At 26.7% G+C, this 17,461-nt stretch overlaps 1 protein-coding gene across 1 annotated transcript; it reads left to right on the top strand.

Annotated features, from left to right (window-relative positions):
• The first annotated feature begins 11,191 nt into the window (after positions 1–11,191).
• LOC136081000 (uncharacterized) lies at positions 11,192–13,082 on the top strand. Its single transcript, XM_065798344.1, has 2 exons — positions 11,192–11,580; positions 12,382–13,082. The coding sequence occupies exons 1-2, from the start codon at positions 11,453–11,455 to the stop codon at positions 12,599–12,601; spliced, it is 348 nt and encodes a 115-aa protein (XP_065654416.1). The 5' UTR covers positions 11,192–11,452; the 3' UTR covers positions 12,602–13,082.
• Positions 13,083–17,461: the final 4,379 nt, after the last annotated feature.

Here is a 17,461-nt window from a genome sequence, read left to right as displayed (position 1 = left end):
GGACTCAAAGAAGGTAAGGATGATGCGTTTATCATCACAAACTTTTCATTGAGTCCCTTAAGGGGCTTTCACCACAACCTTTTCATAGAGACCCTTATTTAACAAAATATTTTCACAAAAAAAAATGAACCCCTATAATTTTATTTAAATATTAATTTTTTCTATTAAAAAATTTTATGGTTTTTAAAATCTTTTTGTTTTTGGGCACGTGCCTTTCCCCTCCCCCCTTACCCACACACACTTTTTTTCTAATGAACGTTTTTGTTTTGTTTTGTTTTTTTAAGAAAATTCTAGATATAGAGGACTTTTTTAAATTAACTATTATGCCCCTCCACTTTGAAACTCGTGTCGTCGGCCCTGGTTCACTGGGTTTAGATGATAAATGCTTAAAACTTTATAAATAATAAATTTTCATTTTCACGGACGCCCACCACTATAAAAATAAATTACCATAATATACGTGCTGTAGAGATAAAATTAAAAAAAAAATTAATTATTTTAGAAAATAGAAGAAGAAAAAAGAAGGCAATTGGAAGAAGACAAAAGAACACAATTAAAATTTGTTTTTTATTTCACAATTTTTCTAATAATTTTAATAAATAATTTTCTAACAATTTTTCTAAAAATTTCAATAATTTTTTTACTTTTTTAACGTGAAATTAAGAAATCTAGTAGCCGGGCCCCTGGTATCCTTGGTTGTTCGTTAAATATAACAGTTGCTAATATTCTTAATATGTTGATAATAATAAAATAATGTTGACCTCATGCAGAATTAACTTTTTTTAAATGATTTCAATTCAAATGAAAACTCAAAATGATAATGCTTGGGAATGAAGGATAGGAACCGCTCAACTAGTTCTCCATATAGAAAACAATCGCCTTATAATCATCACATTTTTGCCATGTCAAAAGAATTTGTCGAAAATTACTTCAACAGTTGTATTTAGTGATAAAAGTTAAGAAACTTTTCGAAAAAAATTTTTAGTCAACACTGAACAAATAAGAATTAGCTGCTAAGCGATATAATAGAATTAGAATCAACGATGATCAAGTAATATTTTGCACATTCGATTTTGCAAACAAACAAATTGTGTTTGAAGTTGATAAAAAACATATATATTAAAACTATGCTTTAGGGATGATCATATAAACTGCAAGTTCCACAAATTTGCTGGCTATCAAGTGGACGAACTCTTCATAAATTTTTTAGATAGGTACGAAATGCTTCCCTTTCCTTTGTTACTATGAGTAATCAAATGTTAAGCGGGAAAAGAAACTTTGCTAATAGCTCTATACAGGAAAATATTTATTGTGTATTGAACCCAGTTTTTCGACAAAATCGTGAAATAATATTCCTCTGAGAATAAATAGTAAATAAAATATAAAGTTACATTCAATATCAATAATAGAATTATTAGAATTATTACAAAATAATTGTTCAATTAAATGATTTATAATTAATAATCTAAATATATGTGAATTTCCAATATATTAAAAACCAGACGAGACTTTGAAAACTTTGATTGTTTGTCGTAGAACTTGGGTCTTATACTCTTTTTTGGTCTGTTATTACTAGATAAAGTTAAAGTTGATCCTTCCTTTGACTCTTTCATTTAATAATATATAGTGAATGAAACAATTAATTTTTATTTAATTGAAACCCTTATTTTCATTACATTTTACTTTTTATTTCGTTTTCTTGTCTTTAGTTATATTTAGTTTAATATAGTATTGTTTATGATTTTTGCGTATTTGTGTAAGAAGCGAATAAAAATGTGATTAAAAAAATTTATGCGCGTTACTAAAATAAGTTTACTTTATTGGCATTCTATTGTTTATATTTTTTAAAGATGTTATTTGAATTTTTTAGGCTATGAGAATTGACTACTTCATCTGGTAATTCGTTACGAGTGTTTGCGGCTCAATTAAGATAATTACGTCTAAAAACACTTGTCGCTAACTCAGTATTTAAATTAATGTCCTCTCGTTTGAATCTGATTTACTTGAATATTTAACTGTTCTAAGAATCTGAATTCGTTAGATTTAGATTATCTATTTTATTAATTTTTTAAAAATTTGCATCAATTCGTCTCTCAATACCCAAGTTGAAAGTTGTTTTAAATTTACACTCAAGAGTCTTTCTTTATATATCTATCATTAATATTATTAATTTATTATTAATATATTAATATATAATATAATAATATATAATATATTAATATATAATATATTATTAATATTATTAAATATTATTAATATTATTAAGAGAAGCAAATGTATTAGTTGCTCGTCACAAAGAGGATGCTCAATCAATTTTTAAATATTAAAACAGTAAAAAGTATATTTATAAGGCAAAAAGGAATAAAAACGTAGGGACAAAAGTTATATGGGGGGGGGGGGATCAGTACTACCCGAAATAGTTTTAAGAACCAATTTTTTTTTTTTTAGTCTTTTTTTCAGTCAATTTCTTCAAAATTATTTATTTTAAAAATTATTGAGGAAGGGGGGGGGATTTATTTATTTTTATTAAAAAGTTTTTACATATATCAATCTTTTGGAATTTCAAAAAGATTGATATATGTAAAAACTTTTTAATAAAAATGAATAAATAATTTTATAAAATATCCAAGACGACACGCAACACTTTGTTATTAAAGCTAATTTATACTTTTAACGATAGATTTAACTTGGTTTAAATGAATTCTAAAAACCAACTTTCTTACTTACGAAATGAATAATTGTTAGAGAAATGACGTAAGTTTTTATTACTGCACAAAAAACATAAACTGTAGTAAAAAAATAACATCTAAATTTGTACTGTTTTTTTGTTGTTTTTTTCATCACCGTAAAATCGCCCATGTTCGGTCACCAAAAAATTTCGGCCATTGAAAAATAAGTAACCAAAAATGGATGCGTATTTTAATTTTTATAATATCTTTTTTTCTACAATAATATTTTTTATCGCTTCTTACATAAGAATCATAAAAATGCTGAAATAGTTTGTTTCCAAAATAATAGTTTTAAAATTATGAATATTATTGAAATCTAAAATAAGCAAAGTATTAAGTAAAATGATCAAAAATAATTAAAAAAAAGTTTTTGATTTTCAAATAATAAGTACTTTTTTCCTTCAAAACCAGTGAAATGTCGTGGACACGTAGTTTGTGAAAAATGTACGTTAACCAATTACAAACAAAATAAATTTAATTGCATCGAGCTAAAAAAAACTCGGCATATTTTTATTTTAACATTTTCACTTCCAACAAGGCCGCAAGCAACCACTATTAGAGTTGGAAGTTACTGGAAGAAAGAAAGATGAAGTTTATGGAGCAAGATAACGATTTACAGACGACTTAAAATATTGCAAAATACATGAATTAAGAAAACATGATAAAGGAAGCAAATTCCAAAGAACTGACGTTTGAGGAAAAAAACTGGACTAATAAGAATTTTTAAAGCACCACGGAACAGTCATAGTAAAAGGATGAGACTTAATATAATGACGAGTAACACGAGAATGATTTTTAGTAGATGGTATAAGAGACGCTAGCTCTTGAGAGCAGTACCCATTATAGTATTTATAGAAAAGAGAAAGAAAAGCTACATCACGACGATGTGATAATGGTAGAAGGTTGGCTGCAAAAGCAGGTTCAACTATGCTTACAATGCGTTTTTGCACCTTCACTAAAAGAAAAAGATCATCATTGGAAGATCCGCCCCAGATATGGCAACAGTATTCCATACAAGGACGGATTAGAGATTTGTAGACATAAAGAATAGAATACGGAGTAAGATAGTGGCGATGAGGGTATAAAGAGATGCAACCTTAGCAGATGCTAATTTTGCAATGGATGGTTAATCCTAGTAGATGAAAGGTAGATGACTCATCGAGTACATTACCGTTAATAAATATAGAAAGATCTAGATTATTTTGATAACGATTAGATGAAAAAAATTGAGTTTTATCTGAGTTAAAGTTCACCAACCTCTGTCAGCCCTATGCAGTAGCAGAAGTAAAATCCTTTTAAAGCTCAAATACCCCCTCCAAGCAATCTGAGATTGTTGGTTTCTTATCAAGACTAGAATAAATGGTGGAATCATTAGCGAACCTTAGATATGCTAATTAATGCTACCATAGATGAAATCATTAATGTAAGTTAATAATAGTTTAGGGCCGAAGATTAAACCTTGAGAAACCCTGAAGTTATAGAATTTGAAGAAGAGTGCTGTCCATTGAGAGCAACTTTAATACTACGGTCTTTACCTTGATTATAAACTTGAGTAAATATGAATCAATAATATTATCAATATCTTCATTGCTTAATTCCTCTAAGCTAGCCTTAGTTATATCCACCACTGGTTTTAACTCATTCACTATTAACATTTGTTTTTCAAAAACCAATGATAATGGCGATAACTTTTCTAAGATGTCCAAATAACTACAATAATAGTCTTTAGTCATGCAACCGTTTGAATATCCTAGAAAGTTTAGCACGCATATCTGCTTTAGCGTCACGATTAGCAAGAGCATTGTCGAAACCCACAATAGGCGAAGGCCAATTATGTAACAGTTTTGTAAAGCCGCGTCTTCTGTGACTTAAATGCGCGTTCCGAATATTTTAGGCAAGGTGTAGTATGTAATGTTCAAAGCCTCAGCAGCTTTTTTAACTGCGCATTTTAGTTTTCCAGAATTGCGAAATAAATTAAATATGGAAATACAAAAGGGTTCACACTCTTTATACTGGGAAATATCTTTCACAGTATCTTTTATTGCTAATTCTAAACGATGGTTTACGCAGTGAATTTTTATCAGCCACATTCTATCTTTTTTTAATTGTGTGAACACGCCATTATAAATTCCAAAATTAACGCTAGCTCCGTCGGCCGTAGCGCTAACAAGTTTGTATTTGTAAGCTAACGCAGTTAAAGGAACACTGCCGGTTCCAATAAAAATGCTATCAATAGTCTTTTTAATGGCATTGGCATCCATACCCAGGGTTGTTACGACATAATATGCCTGGCAGATCTGTCGACATATTTTTAGACATATTTTGTCCGACATAAAATATGTCCCACATATTTTCTACAGACATATTTTGACATAATTTTATGTCTGAACTATTTTCTGCTGACATAAAATATGTCAGGCATATTTTCTATCGACATATTTTGACATAATTTTATGTCTGAATTATTTTCTGCTGACATAAAATATGTCAGACATATTTTCTTTGGACATATTTTGACGTAATTTTATGTCTGACATTATTTTATTTCAATCTAACAAATTTATTGCACATTTCAGCTTAATTTAAAGAGTAAAGTGAAAATAGTCTAACAAATTTATTGCTTTTTTGCACTCAGTTATGCTTTATAAAACTTTTATTTTAAACCCTATAAGCAAGCATCAGTTGTTTCATAAAGGTTTTTTTCTGCCCTTTTTAGCGATGCAACATTTGATAGTAGTGACTAATATTGACTAGTATTGATGCATCATTTGATAGTATTGATTAGTATCGATTAGTATTGGTGATTTCCCTTATAAGAATCTAAAAACCATCTCCAGCTGAGTTTTTATTACTGAAAGTGGTTTTTATTAGTATGACTAAACTTAAAACTATTCTTTTGATTAAAATAATAATAGAAAAAAACATTATCAGTTATTTTTAATTAATAGTTGATCCTGAAAAAGGTTTCATTATGAAAAATTGAATTCAAAAGAGTCTAATAATTTATAACTAATTACGAATAATATACTTATAGTTATAATAGTTATGATATATTTATCATTAAAAAAACTGACAATTGCATTATAATTGCATAGTTTACTGCCATAAACTTGCATAAAATGTTTTGAGTGAAATATATATTTTAATAATTATTTATTTCGTTTTCCTTACGATTTAAAGTCAAAAATGGAGAATAATTTATTAAATGAACAAGTGAAAACTCAATTTGAAATAAATAAAGAAGGAGGAAAATGTAAAATGTGCAAAAAATTTTACAAAGGCAAATTAAGTAACCTCAAAGATCACCTTCGAAAACACAAAGAAAAAGCCAACGAAATCGAATTAGTTGAAGCTACCCCAGCTACAAGGCATCGAAATGACAATGAAATTCAATTAATTAAACGAATCAGGCTAGAAGTTGATGTAAATCAATTAATTAGAGAAATGATTCGATTAATGATGCGCCGTAACTTGTCTTTAGCATCAGCTGATGAAATCGGACAAATGTCTTTAGTAAAAAATGAACTCAAAAAATTCAATATTTTTTATAAATCGTCACAGCATGAAACGCTACATTCAACATGCATGTGAAAAAATTTTTTCGCTAATAAGAGAAGAAACTGAAAATGTTCTTATGTCGTTGATGTTTGATAGTGCGTCGTGATATGGAAGAAAAGTGTTTGGAGTTAGTTGCAGATATATCAAGGAAAAATGTAAAATGTGCAAAATTACGGGAAAATAGTTGACAGAACCTTAGGCATAATTACTCAAGAAGGTCAACAGTTTGGCGAAATTTTGGCTGCTCAATCGGAAAATGTGATTGGAAAAATTGGAAAATGTGCTAATGATATCTACACAACTTGCACTGATCAGGGAAAGAATATGATGAAGGCTTCAAATATTCTCCAAAAATCTAAAAAAGCTTCGTATAGACATTGCACCTCGTTGGGATTCCACTTTTTTGATGATAAAAGATTTTCATACCAACGCAGAACCATATCAAAAAATAAGACACGACAAGTTAAAGTTAAATGATGCATCGTGGAGCTTAATAGATGAATATTTCAACGCATTTTTACCAATACATTCGGCCATGATGGATTTTCAATCACCAAAATTATCAATGAGTGAATTCTACGTTCGATGAATTCAAATGAAAATAGAAATCGAGGACGTTCCAGCAGGTGATTTGGGATTAAAATTGTTACTGACCAACGCAATTAATACACGAGAACAAGTTTTTTTTTAATGTGAAGCATTTATTGCTGCTTTAGTTCTGGATCCTAGATTTTGCTTTACATCGGGTCATCAACTGTTTAATACAGAACTGTTGAATAGAGGAATCACACAGTTGATCAAAATCCATCAAAAACTTTGCACTTGACAAGAACACTCAAATTCTTCATCAACAGAAGAATCCATACAATTAAATGCGTCATATTTATCAAATACTTATGAAGAGATAATTCCGATGAACTCAGAAGATGTTGAAGCTGAAAAAGTACGCCGTTTCATTGAATATACGGGAGGAGGAACAAGGCAAGGTATTTTTAATGCGTCTTCAGAATCAGATGAAGATATTCGTCAACTAATTTTAAAATGGGCTCTTAATGAAGCGCGAGTGACATTAGACGTTGAATTCAACATTCTTGCTTACTGGAAGAAAAATCAAAAAACAAAATGGGATCGGCTCTATGAAATTTTGCAAGTATTTTACGGTGCAGCGTTCTCCAGCGTAAAAGTTGAACGTGATTTCTCTGGATTCGCTTTGGTTTATAGCCATATTCGTACTCGCATTTCAAATGATTTCTTAAACTCTATCGTGGTGGTAAAAAACAATCTGGATTTAATTGATAAAATAAAATTCGTTTAAAAAACTTGCTTACTTATTTAAAAAACAATTCTCATTTTCTTTTAGTCAAACAACTGTTTTTCTACAAGGCCTCTTAATTTGCAATAGAATCTTTTGAGATTCAATTTTGTCTCCATAGAATCTTTTGAGATTTCATTTTTCATTATGAAAACTTTTGAGGAATTGTCAATTATTTTTTTGTTAAATAAATCATAGCTATTATAACTATAAGCATATTATTTGTAATTAGTTATAAATTATAATATGAATTTAATGAGCAGAATATAATTTTTGCGAAATATTTCAAATTCTTCAGCTTAAACGAATTTAATTTGGCACGAAATTTTTGAAATTATGTGATCCGTTTTTTCATAGAATCTTTTGAATTCAATTTTTCAAAATAAAATCTTTTTCAGGATCAATTATTAATTCAAAATAACTGAAACAGTTTTTTTTTATTATTATTTTAATCAAAAAAATAATTTTGAGTTTATTTATACTAATAAAAACCACTTTCAGTAATAGAAACTCAGCTTGAGATGGTTTTTACATTCTTATAATGGAAATAGCCAATATTAATCAATACAAATCAATTGGGATGGCACTTTTACTTACTTTTTTTTTACTTACTCGAGTAAGTAAATTTTTATCAAAAAGTAAATTACATAAGTAATTGAAACGTTTTATGTAAATTTACATTTCCGTATAAGTAACTTATTTTTTTGAAACAACTTTTACTTTTTAAAGTAGGACTTTTTACTTTCAAAAAAAAGTTATGTAAAAGAAGATTACATGAAAAAGTAATTTACTTTTACTTGTAAAAGTAAGTCACGTGAAAAAGCTTTTTTACTTTTACATTAAAAAGTTAATTACTTTTGAAAATTACATTACATAATATAAAAGTTCCTCAAACTGTAATTTACATTTACCTATAAAAATAACTTATTAAAAAGAAATTATATTAAAAAGTAACTTACATATGAAAGTAAATTACATAAAAGTAATATGCTACCAAATGTAAATTAAATTTACAAATAAAATAATATTTTTTAAGTAGGAATTTTTTATTTTAAAAGTAATAACAAATCTTTATTAAAAATAAATTACATCAGAGTCTTTTTAAATAGACTAATATTCATCGATAAATTTTAAATTTCATAGTAAAATATTTTAGCTTTCAAAAATTATGACCATATAAAGTTTAAACTCCCCTCAACTTGAGGGGGTTATAAATTTTATATGGTCATTATATTTTAACGCTGAAAGATAATAAAACTTAAAAAATATCGATGAATATGAGTCTAGTTGAGTACAAAAATAGAACAAAAAATATTTCATCAACTTGTTGCTCTCACGTTTGGGGCAGGGGGGGGGCACAAAATTTGGGGCTTTTTTGTTCCCAGCCTCCAATCATCGCAATTTTTTGCAAAGCATCCTTATTTGACATAAGTATAAACATATAAATGTTTGGTGCTTGCTCCATGTCTGGAAGTTAGCTATTTCAAAGACCAAAAAAAGCTGGTTCCGGCTCTGTACATAAAATAAAATTTAAATTAGATAAGCTTACATTTTATATAAATTGTAAAGTAAATTAAAAGTAACTTATATAAAGTAAGCAAATAAATTTACTTATATTTTAAGATAACTTTGACATGATCTTGAATAAAAGAAATGCAAAAAAGTAAAACTTTAAGGCACTAACATTTAGTTTACCGCAACATTCGACAAAGTTTGAAAATATCAATAATAGGTTTCCACCCATGGTTAAAATCCTCTTTAATTCCGGTCCATGATAGTTTTAACTATTATAACCCTTCTCTGAATCAAACCGTCTCAAAAATGTTCACTCTCTGGCCAACCATTCGAAAGGTCTGGAATTTAGACAAAGCTAAAATAAAGCATTTAGCAGAAGGCGCATATACCCATGGGAGACTCAGAAAGGGTAGTTTATTAGAAAAGAAAATAATTGGCGTATTTGTTAGTCTTTTTCTACAATTTTTTTGCGTAAATGCATCTATTATTTAAAAACTAAGGAGGGAAAGTTTAAACTTGTCCTGAATTATGGGAGCTATAACACCATGGACTAAAGATTAAGGAGCCCCAAACTCTATTATGAGGACTCATTATTTTTGTAAAGATTTTTCGCCACTTTGATACAAAAAAGTCCACCTGCTCAAGAATATCCTATGACTCTAAAAGTCTTATATCTTTATCTGCGTGTAGTATCAGTGGCCTAGCTACCGCGAGGCCAGTATAAGCAAAACTTACGGTCCCACAAGCAACTAATCCAAGAACCGCAAGGTTTAGAAGCTCTAAGATATATTTAAAGAGTTTTTTTTTTTTTTTTAGAAAAGTTATTGCTCCAGAGAAACAGTAATTGGGCACCTTGGCCACGTATGTCTAATAACAAAATACACTTTGCTTGGCCGCTGTGCAATATACCTATATCCCGAGCTGTAGCGTAAAAACGATTTATAAGTAGATAAAGAAATAAAAATTGTGGTGATTAGAGCCTGGATACAAAAATGCCCTTAATCATTAACCATCCCTACTACAAATGTGAGGGCAATAAATTAGTAATTTTTATTGTGTTTGTTTTCTTACACTAAGTTTACACCCTCGCCAAATGAAGTGGTTGTTTCAATCTTTTTCTAAACATTCTAATGTGATAAGCAAGAACACACTTAAGTTTGGTACTTAAGTATGCTTTTGTTTATACCACAACATTGCATAATTTTAAAGAAAATTTAATCTGAAATCTTATAAAAACCAAAATTATTGCGTTTACATAATTATATTAATAATACATCTCATAACTTACGAACGTAAATTTTAAGATGTAATATTGATGTAATTATTAAAGACATCATTGTGTTATTAATTATTTGGTTATCCATAAAGTCTTTAAATGAGTTTAATGTGGTTTTTAACAACACATTGAAAGGTTTTTAGAAAACCTCATTTGTACGCAACTATATAATAATATTATTAGTTAAAGAAGAGGCTATTGATTAATTAATTGTAATTGGTTTGTTGATAAAAGAAACCGTCGCATGTACAAATTGTAAAACTTTTTTACATTTTCCTAAACATTCTAATGTGATAGAAACAAGAACATACTTGAGTTTGGCACTTAAGTATGTTTTATTTACCAAAAGTATACTTATTAACCAAAACCGTTGGTTTTTCATAATCATAAAATTACATCTCAGAGTTTACGCAAGTAGACATCATTATATTATTGGTTACCATAAAGTCTTTAAATAAGTTTAATATGGTTTTTAACAACACATTTAAAGACCTCACTTATACGTAGCTATTAATAATACTATTAGTTAAAGATGCTGTTGATTAAGTAACTTTAATAGGTTTGGTAATAAAAGAATACGCCGCACTATGAATCCGAATTGCGAAAAAGTGGCCAAAACTCTTTTCCGATTTTATTTTTTTAGCAGAAAGTGAACTTTGTGCAATCTTTTTACTTTAAACAGATGTTGACTCAACATAGAGTTATTTTCAACATACAGTTATTTAAACTCAACATAGAGTCGTGTTATGTTAATAAAGTTTATATCTTTGTTTTAAAAAAATATTTTATTGCAAAGAGTGCATTTAGAAGATTATTCAGGTGTTTTTTCTTTGTTGTTGATTAAATATGAAAAGATTAGAACTTATAAACATAATTCAAGAAGTTGGTATTAATCATGCGAATTTGCAAGCCGTTTTAGAAACTGAAGCAAAAAATAAATTGCTAACCGATGAATAATTGTCTGATGTAGAACTCTCAGAAAAAATTAGACTTTTTATTTATAAATTTAGAGTTAAATATGCAAAGCATAATCGTAATTTTAAAAGATTAAATAAACAAGAAATGCCTTGGTTAAAGGGTGAGTTGTTTCAGAATCAAAATACTAAACTTAATTCAACTTCAAAAACTGGACGACCAGAAAAAGAATGGATAGAGTGTTCATTAAAAACAAAAAGGAGGAAAGTTTCCAGGTAGTTTCTAATTTAGAATTATTATTTTTGTTTTTAAAAGCCACTGATTAAAAACATAAGTTTTAATATATATATTATATATATATATATATATATATATATATATATATATATATATATATATATATATATATATATACATATATATATATATATATATATATATATATATTATATATATATATATATAGTATATATATATATATATATATATATATATATATATATATATATATATATATATATATATATATATATATATGTATACATATACATATATATATACATATATATATATACATATATATATATATATATATATATATATATATATATATATATATATATATATATATATATATATGTATGTATATATATATATATATATGTATATATATATATATATATATATATATATATATATATATATATATATATATATATATATATATATATATATATATATATAAAACAGGGCAGGTGAGAAACCTTGTGTCTAGAGTAGTTGTGGTGGAGCAGGAAAACTCTAATATAAAATAAGAGGTTAGAGGAGCTCTTAAACCTTAGATAGTAATCTTCCTAGTGATGATGCCACAATAAAAATACTCAATCCTATTCTAGAAGTCATTTTTCCATTATAATAATGTAAAGAGGTCATCAGACACAGTTTTTTGTTGTCAAAAATTTATGTCCACAGTTTCACACTTGTGTGGTTTATGCAGTTTTCCATAGTATCATTTTTTTACATTATCATAATGGAAATAGTTTATCAAATAATGATGTTATTTATATTTATTTTAGTTTGGCTAAAACTCATACAACTGAAGAATTAGCAGAAGCTGCTGTTGTACGTGCAAAATTAAGCCCTGGAAAATCTGATTTGGGAGAGAATATTAAAATGTTTTCTAAAGATCTATCAGGCCAAACTTACCAACCTGATAATTATCAGCCAGCTATGATGTCTGCAGATCAAGCTTTATCACTTGTGATAAGCTTGATCTGCAGAAATCACTCAATGTGATTTGAGTGATTTACAATACCAGATTATTCGAAACTCATCTCTGATGCAAAATGCTGACATTTATCCCCCATTAAAAGCAATTCTAAAATCAAAAGCAGATTATTATCCAGAGGGTTTGCATATGACAGAAATGTCTGCAAAGTGCAGTTTGCAGAACATGGTTAACCATATCTTGCTTTGAATTTTAAAACTTAAATCTGAGCAGCTTCAAAATTTAGATGGAACAGTTACACATGGAGTATTTAATTTGAAATGTGGCATGGATGGTGCATCTTTACAAAGTATATATAATCAAAGGTTTGATGATACTGATCTTACTACTAGAATGCAGAATGAACAGTCAGTATTTCAAACTGCAATAGTTCCTTTGAAATTAAAAATTGGGGGTTCAAACATCTGGAATAATCCTAAACCATCCAGCCCTCATTTTTGTTGATCTCTTGAACTACAATCCTAAAGGAAACAAATGAACTCATCACAGCAGAAGAAATAATTCTTAGAAAACAAATCGAAAATCTGCAAGACTATATTCTAGATCTAGATCTTCTCAGTAATAAAAAGCACTGTTCTGTAAAAATTAAAATGAAAATTAAAAAATATCAGGCAAGATCAAAAGAACATAAGCTTTCTGTTATTGAGCAAAAAAATGAAATTCAGAAGCGGTTTAGAAGCGAGCTCAGCCTAGTTGTCGATATGCCAAAGCATGGCTATGGTTCCTCAAACACAGGTAACACAGCCAGAAGAGCGTTTGACAATGCAGATACTTAAAATAGTTGTTAGACTGATAAATATAATAAAAGCTGTATGCAGTGGATACCACCTTGATTTGGGGGCCTTCAAAAAATATTGTTTAGCTACTTTTGAAATAATAATTGAAAAATATAACTGGTACATAATGCCATCTACAGTACACAAGCTATTAGAGCATGGTTATCAAATTTCTGATTGCTTTGAACTCCCAGAAGGTATATATACAGAAGAGGCACAGGAAGCACAAAATAAATACATTTGAAATGCAAGACTAAACCATACATGTAAAATTTCAAGAAAAAATGCAATGGAAAACCAATATGATCTGCTGTTACGTAGTGATCCAATAGTATCATCATTCATCTTCAAGATAACTAAATCTATTGGTCCTGTTAACTTAGATTCTGAAGTTTTAAACCTTTTGCTTGATGAACAATAAATATTTTTTAAATAACAATTTGTACTATATTACTAAATGCTGCAAATATTGGTTTATACATATATATATATATATATATATATATATATATATATATATATATATATATATATATATATATATATATATATATATGTATATATATATATGTATATATATATATATATATGTATATATATATATATATATATATATATGTATATATATATATATATATATATATATATATATATATATATATATATATATATATATATAAAACTTTTCAAGATCTCAAGTTATAAAAATGCTGAAATGAGGTGTCTTGCATTTGTTGTTCTCACCCCCCCCCCGCCTTTTGTAATGTGTTTTGTGTAACAAATGATATAAAAACAAAATAGAGCAAATTCGAGCAGCTAAAAAATTATTTGTTTTAATACCAATACATACATAATAATGTGGTAGAAATTTAGGAGGGGTGAAAAGTGGACATTTTAAGCTTTGTCACTTTTTGTGACCGTGAAAACACATATTTTAAAAATTTTACTCCTTTCTTCTAAAACTCAAAATCGAAACCTAAATAATCGAGTTATTACTTCTTTTTTGATTAAAACAATATTAACAATAAATAATAATATAAGAAAATGAAATTTAAAAAAAGTTGACAAATGTTGTATAACAATATAAAAATTCTCTTATTTAAAAAAAAAATACAAAAATTCGTGAATTATTCTGGAAATTTTTATTTCATTTTTTAAGCGCGATAGATCGCTCCCAAAACTTATAAAAAGCGTATTAAAAATTCTGCAAAATATTTTTTTCAGCAAATGGGTATATATACTTTCTAAATTATAAAAAATATAAATATATTTGAATACTTTTGAAAAACGACTTTTGGCCACATTTTTATGATTTGGATTCATAGTGCGCCGCATTTTCAAATTATGAAGCTTTTTTACATCGCTTTTAATGTGGTATAATACCACGCAATACTTGTATTTAAATCTATTTAAAGTTAACTCATGTATTTTGTTTAATTTATATTTTCATGAATAAAGTTTTTTTAAACCATTTTATTTATGTCTAAAAAAAAAATAATAATTTAAAATTTCTGTTATTTATGCAATATTTCTTCTGTTTTAGTATGTTATTTTAGAAAAAGATTCACCTTTTTCTAAAATAACATACTAAAACAGGAGAATTTGGTATTTCAGATACATATATTTTAATTTTTTAGATATATTTTCAAAAAATAAAATACTATAAATGTCAACTAAAATAAACTCAAACTTCAGAAAAACAAATAATCATCAATTTTTAATGACAAGTTTTTAATGTCTTTATTATGAAAATTAATAATTTGTAACGGCAAATTAAGAAAAATTAAAAATTATAAAAATTAAAAATCCATCACTGTATTAAAGAATGTCTTAATATAACAAAAACAAAAAAACCAATGACGAAATTATATTTGAAAAAAAAATTACTTTGATAATTATCAAATCCCATTTAAATCCACTAAATAATTGGGGAGGTTGCTCAAAATTTATATGTTCATAGTTTTTGAACATTAAGAAATTATTGCATGACATTGGAGACTTGTTAATGAAATTAAATTTAGTTTAAAATGTTAAAAAAATGTATTTATAAATGTTATAAACTCATCACTCTCACACCAATGGCGCAAAAGGGAAGTCAACATTTTTAAGGGTTTATTTTTAGCAGACTCCGATTATCGCAATGCTTTTGAAAAGCTTTACATAAACATGAATATATAAATGTTTGGAGTTGGCTTCATGTCGCTACATAAAATTAAGTTCTCAAACAAAAACAAAAAGCTTGCTATGGGCCTGATTTTAAATATGTGATTGGAATCTGGTTGTTTAAATATTGTGATTTGGACTTTTGTTATTTTTTTTCCATGCTTTATATAAGGTTACTTTCTATATATGTTTGTGTGCCACAAAATTTGAAATCAATTTTTGAAAGCTTTTTTCTCAACCAATTTTGCTCAAATTTTGCACACTTAATCATTTTCGATGACAATACAAGGAAATGGAAAAATTTGACCAAAAAAAGTTAATTAAGTTAACAAAAATTTAATTTGTATTTCCCCATACATTTTATTTATTTGATATGAATTGCGTATTACGTCACAAAAATCATTGATTTGCAAATTATTTGCAGTTTCGAAGACATTAAAGCGCAGCGATTCAAAACCTATTGTTTTTTCCATGCTTTATATAAGGTTACTTTCTATATATATGTTTTTTACTTTCTATATATATATTTTACTTTCTATATATATATTTATATAATTTATATTATATATTTATATAAATATATATATATATTTATATAAATATATATATATATATATATATATATATATATATATATATATATATATATATATATATATATATGTTTTTTACTTTATATATATATTTTTACTTTATATATATATTTACTTTATATATATATTTTACTTTATATATATATTTATTTATATATATATATACCTTCTGTTGTATAAGATTTTAGGTAAGAAATAGCCTCAGTGGTTTAGTTGGGAAGAGACTCGAAATTTGTAGAAAAATTTCAAAATTATTCTGGAAGTTCCGAGTTCGAATCTCGGTTAAAGTATTGAGAACTATTTCTTACTCGCACCCAACGTCAAGGTGAGATGCGTGCCGAGGACTGAATGGCATTAGGGTGGATAAATATGATATGTCGCTAACGTAAACGGTCTAAAAGTCTAAAGGTCTAAAAAAAAATAAAAAAAAAATTTAAAAAGGTCTATAAAAAATTTAAAAACGTAACAATAATTTTTCCTTCTACAAAAGATAACAAAAAAAGAATTTCTAGGCCCAATAGAATTCTGCTTGCATAAAGCATGGATTTGAAAAAAGAATTTTTTTTTGATTTACTAGTTTACTCTAAATTTTTTGAAAATTTAAAGTAAAAAAAGTAACAAAAGCTTACTGAAAAATAAAAGAATTTGATGTTATTTCATCTGTATGATAAAACAACATCAAGACAATTTTCTTCACAATCGACCATATAATTTTAAACTTGAAAGTGTGCTTTTTTGAACCATCCTACTAAATGTATGATGTTATTTTAATTTATTTAATATAGCATATCAATCATATATATATTCTGAAAATAAATTTTCACGGCTATTTACAAATAGTAATGAAATACTAATCTCAAGTAAATACTTTAAAAAAATTAGTTTATTTATATACAATTAATCTTAGTAATAATAATAATAATAATAGCATAATAAATAATAGTAATAACAATAATAACAATAATAATAACAACAGTAATAGTAATAAAGTAATTATAATAATTTAAATAAATCGGTATTAGTTTTCATACAGCAATCGTTTTTGCTTACAAAGTTACAGTAACAAACAGTAATAAACTGACAAAACGTAACAACTAACAATGACATAAAAATGGCTATTGCTAAAAAAATTATAAAGATTTAGTAAATATATTAATATAATCATAGTTGTTATAATATAATAATCAAAATATATTGCAAATATTAAGACCAAATAAATAAATACAATATAAACAGAAAAACACTGAGAAAATCAAAACAAAACACAAGTTACAACAAACATTACAAACAAAAAATTACCTTTTTCAAAAAAAAAAAAAAAAAAAAAAAAAAAAAC

This window comes from Hydra vulgaris, chromosome 06, assembly GCF_038396675.1.
Source record: "Hydra vulgaris chromosome 06, alternate assembly HydraT2T_AEP".
Classification (NCBI taxonomy): Eukaryota; Metazoa; Cnidaria; class Hydrozoa; order Anthoathecata; family Hydridae; genus Hydra; species Hydra vulgaris.
This window is presented reverse-complemented; position numbering and strand designations above follow the sequence as displayed.

Excerpts from the sequence above, each read along its gene's own strand:
- LOC136081000 (XM_065798344.1), top strand. The coding sequence starts at position 11,453 with ATGCCTTGGTTAAAGGGTGAGTTGTTTCAGAATCAAAATACTAAACTT. Across the intron at positions 11,581-12,381 it reads AAAAGGAGGAAAGTTTCCAG|TTTGGCTAAAACTCATACAA; the intron begins GTAGTTTCTAAT and ends TATTTATTTTAG.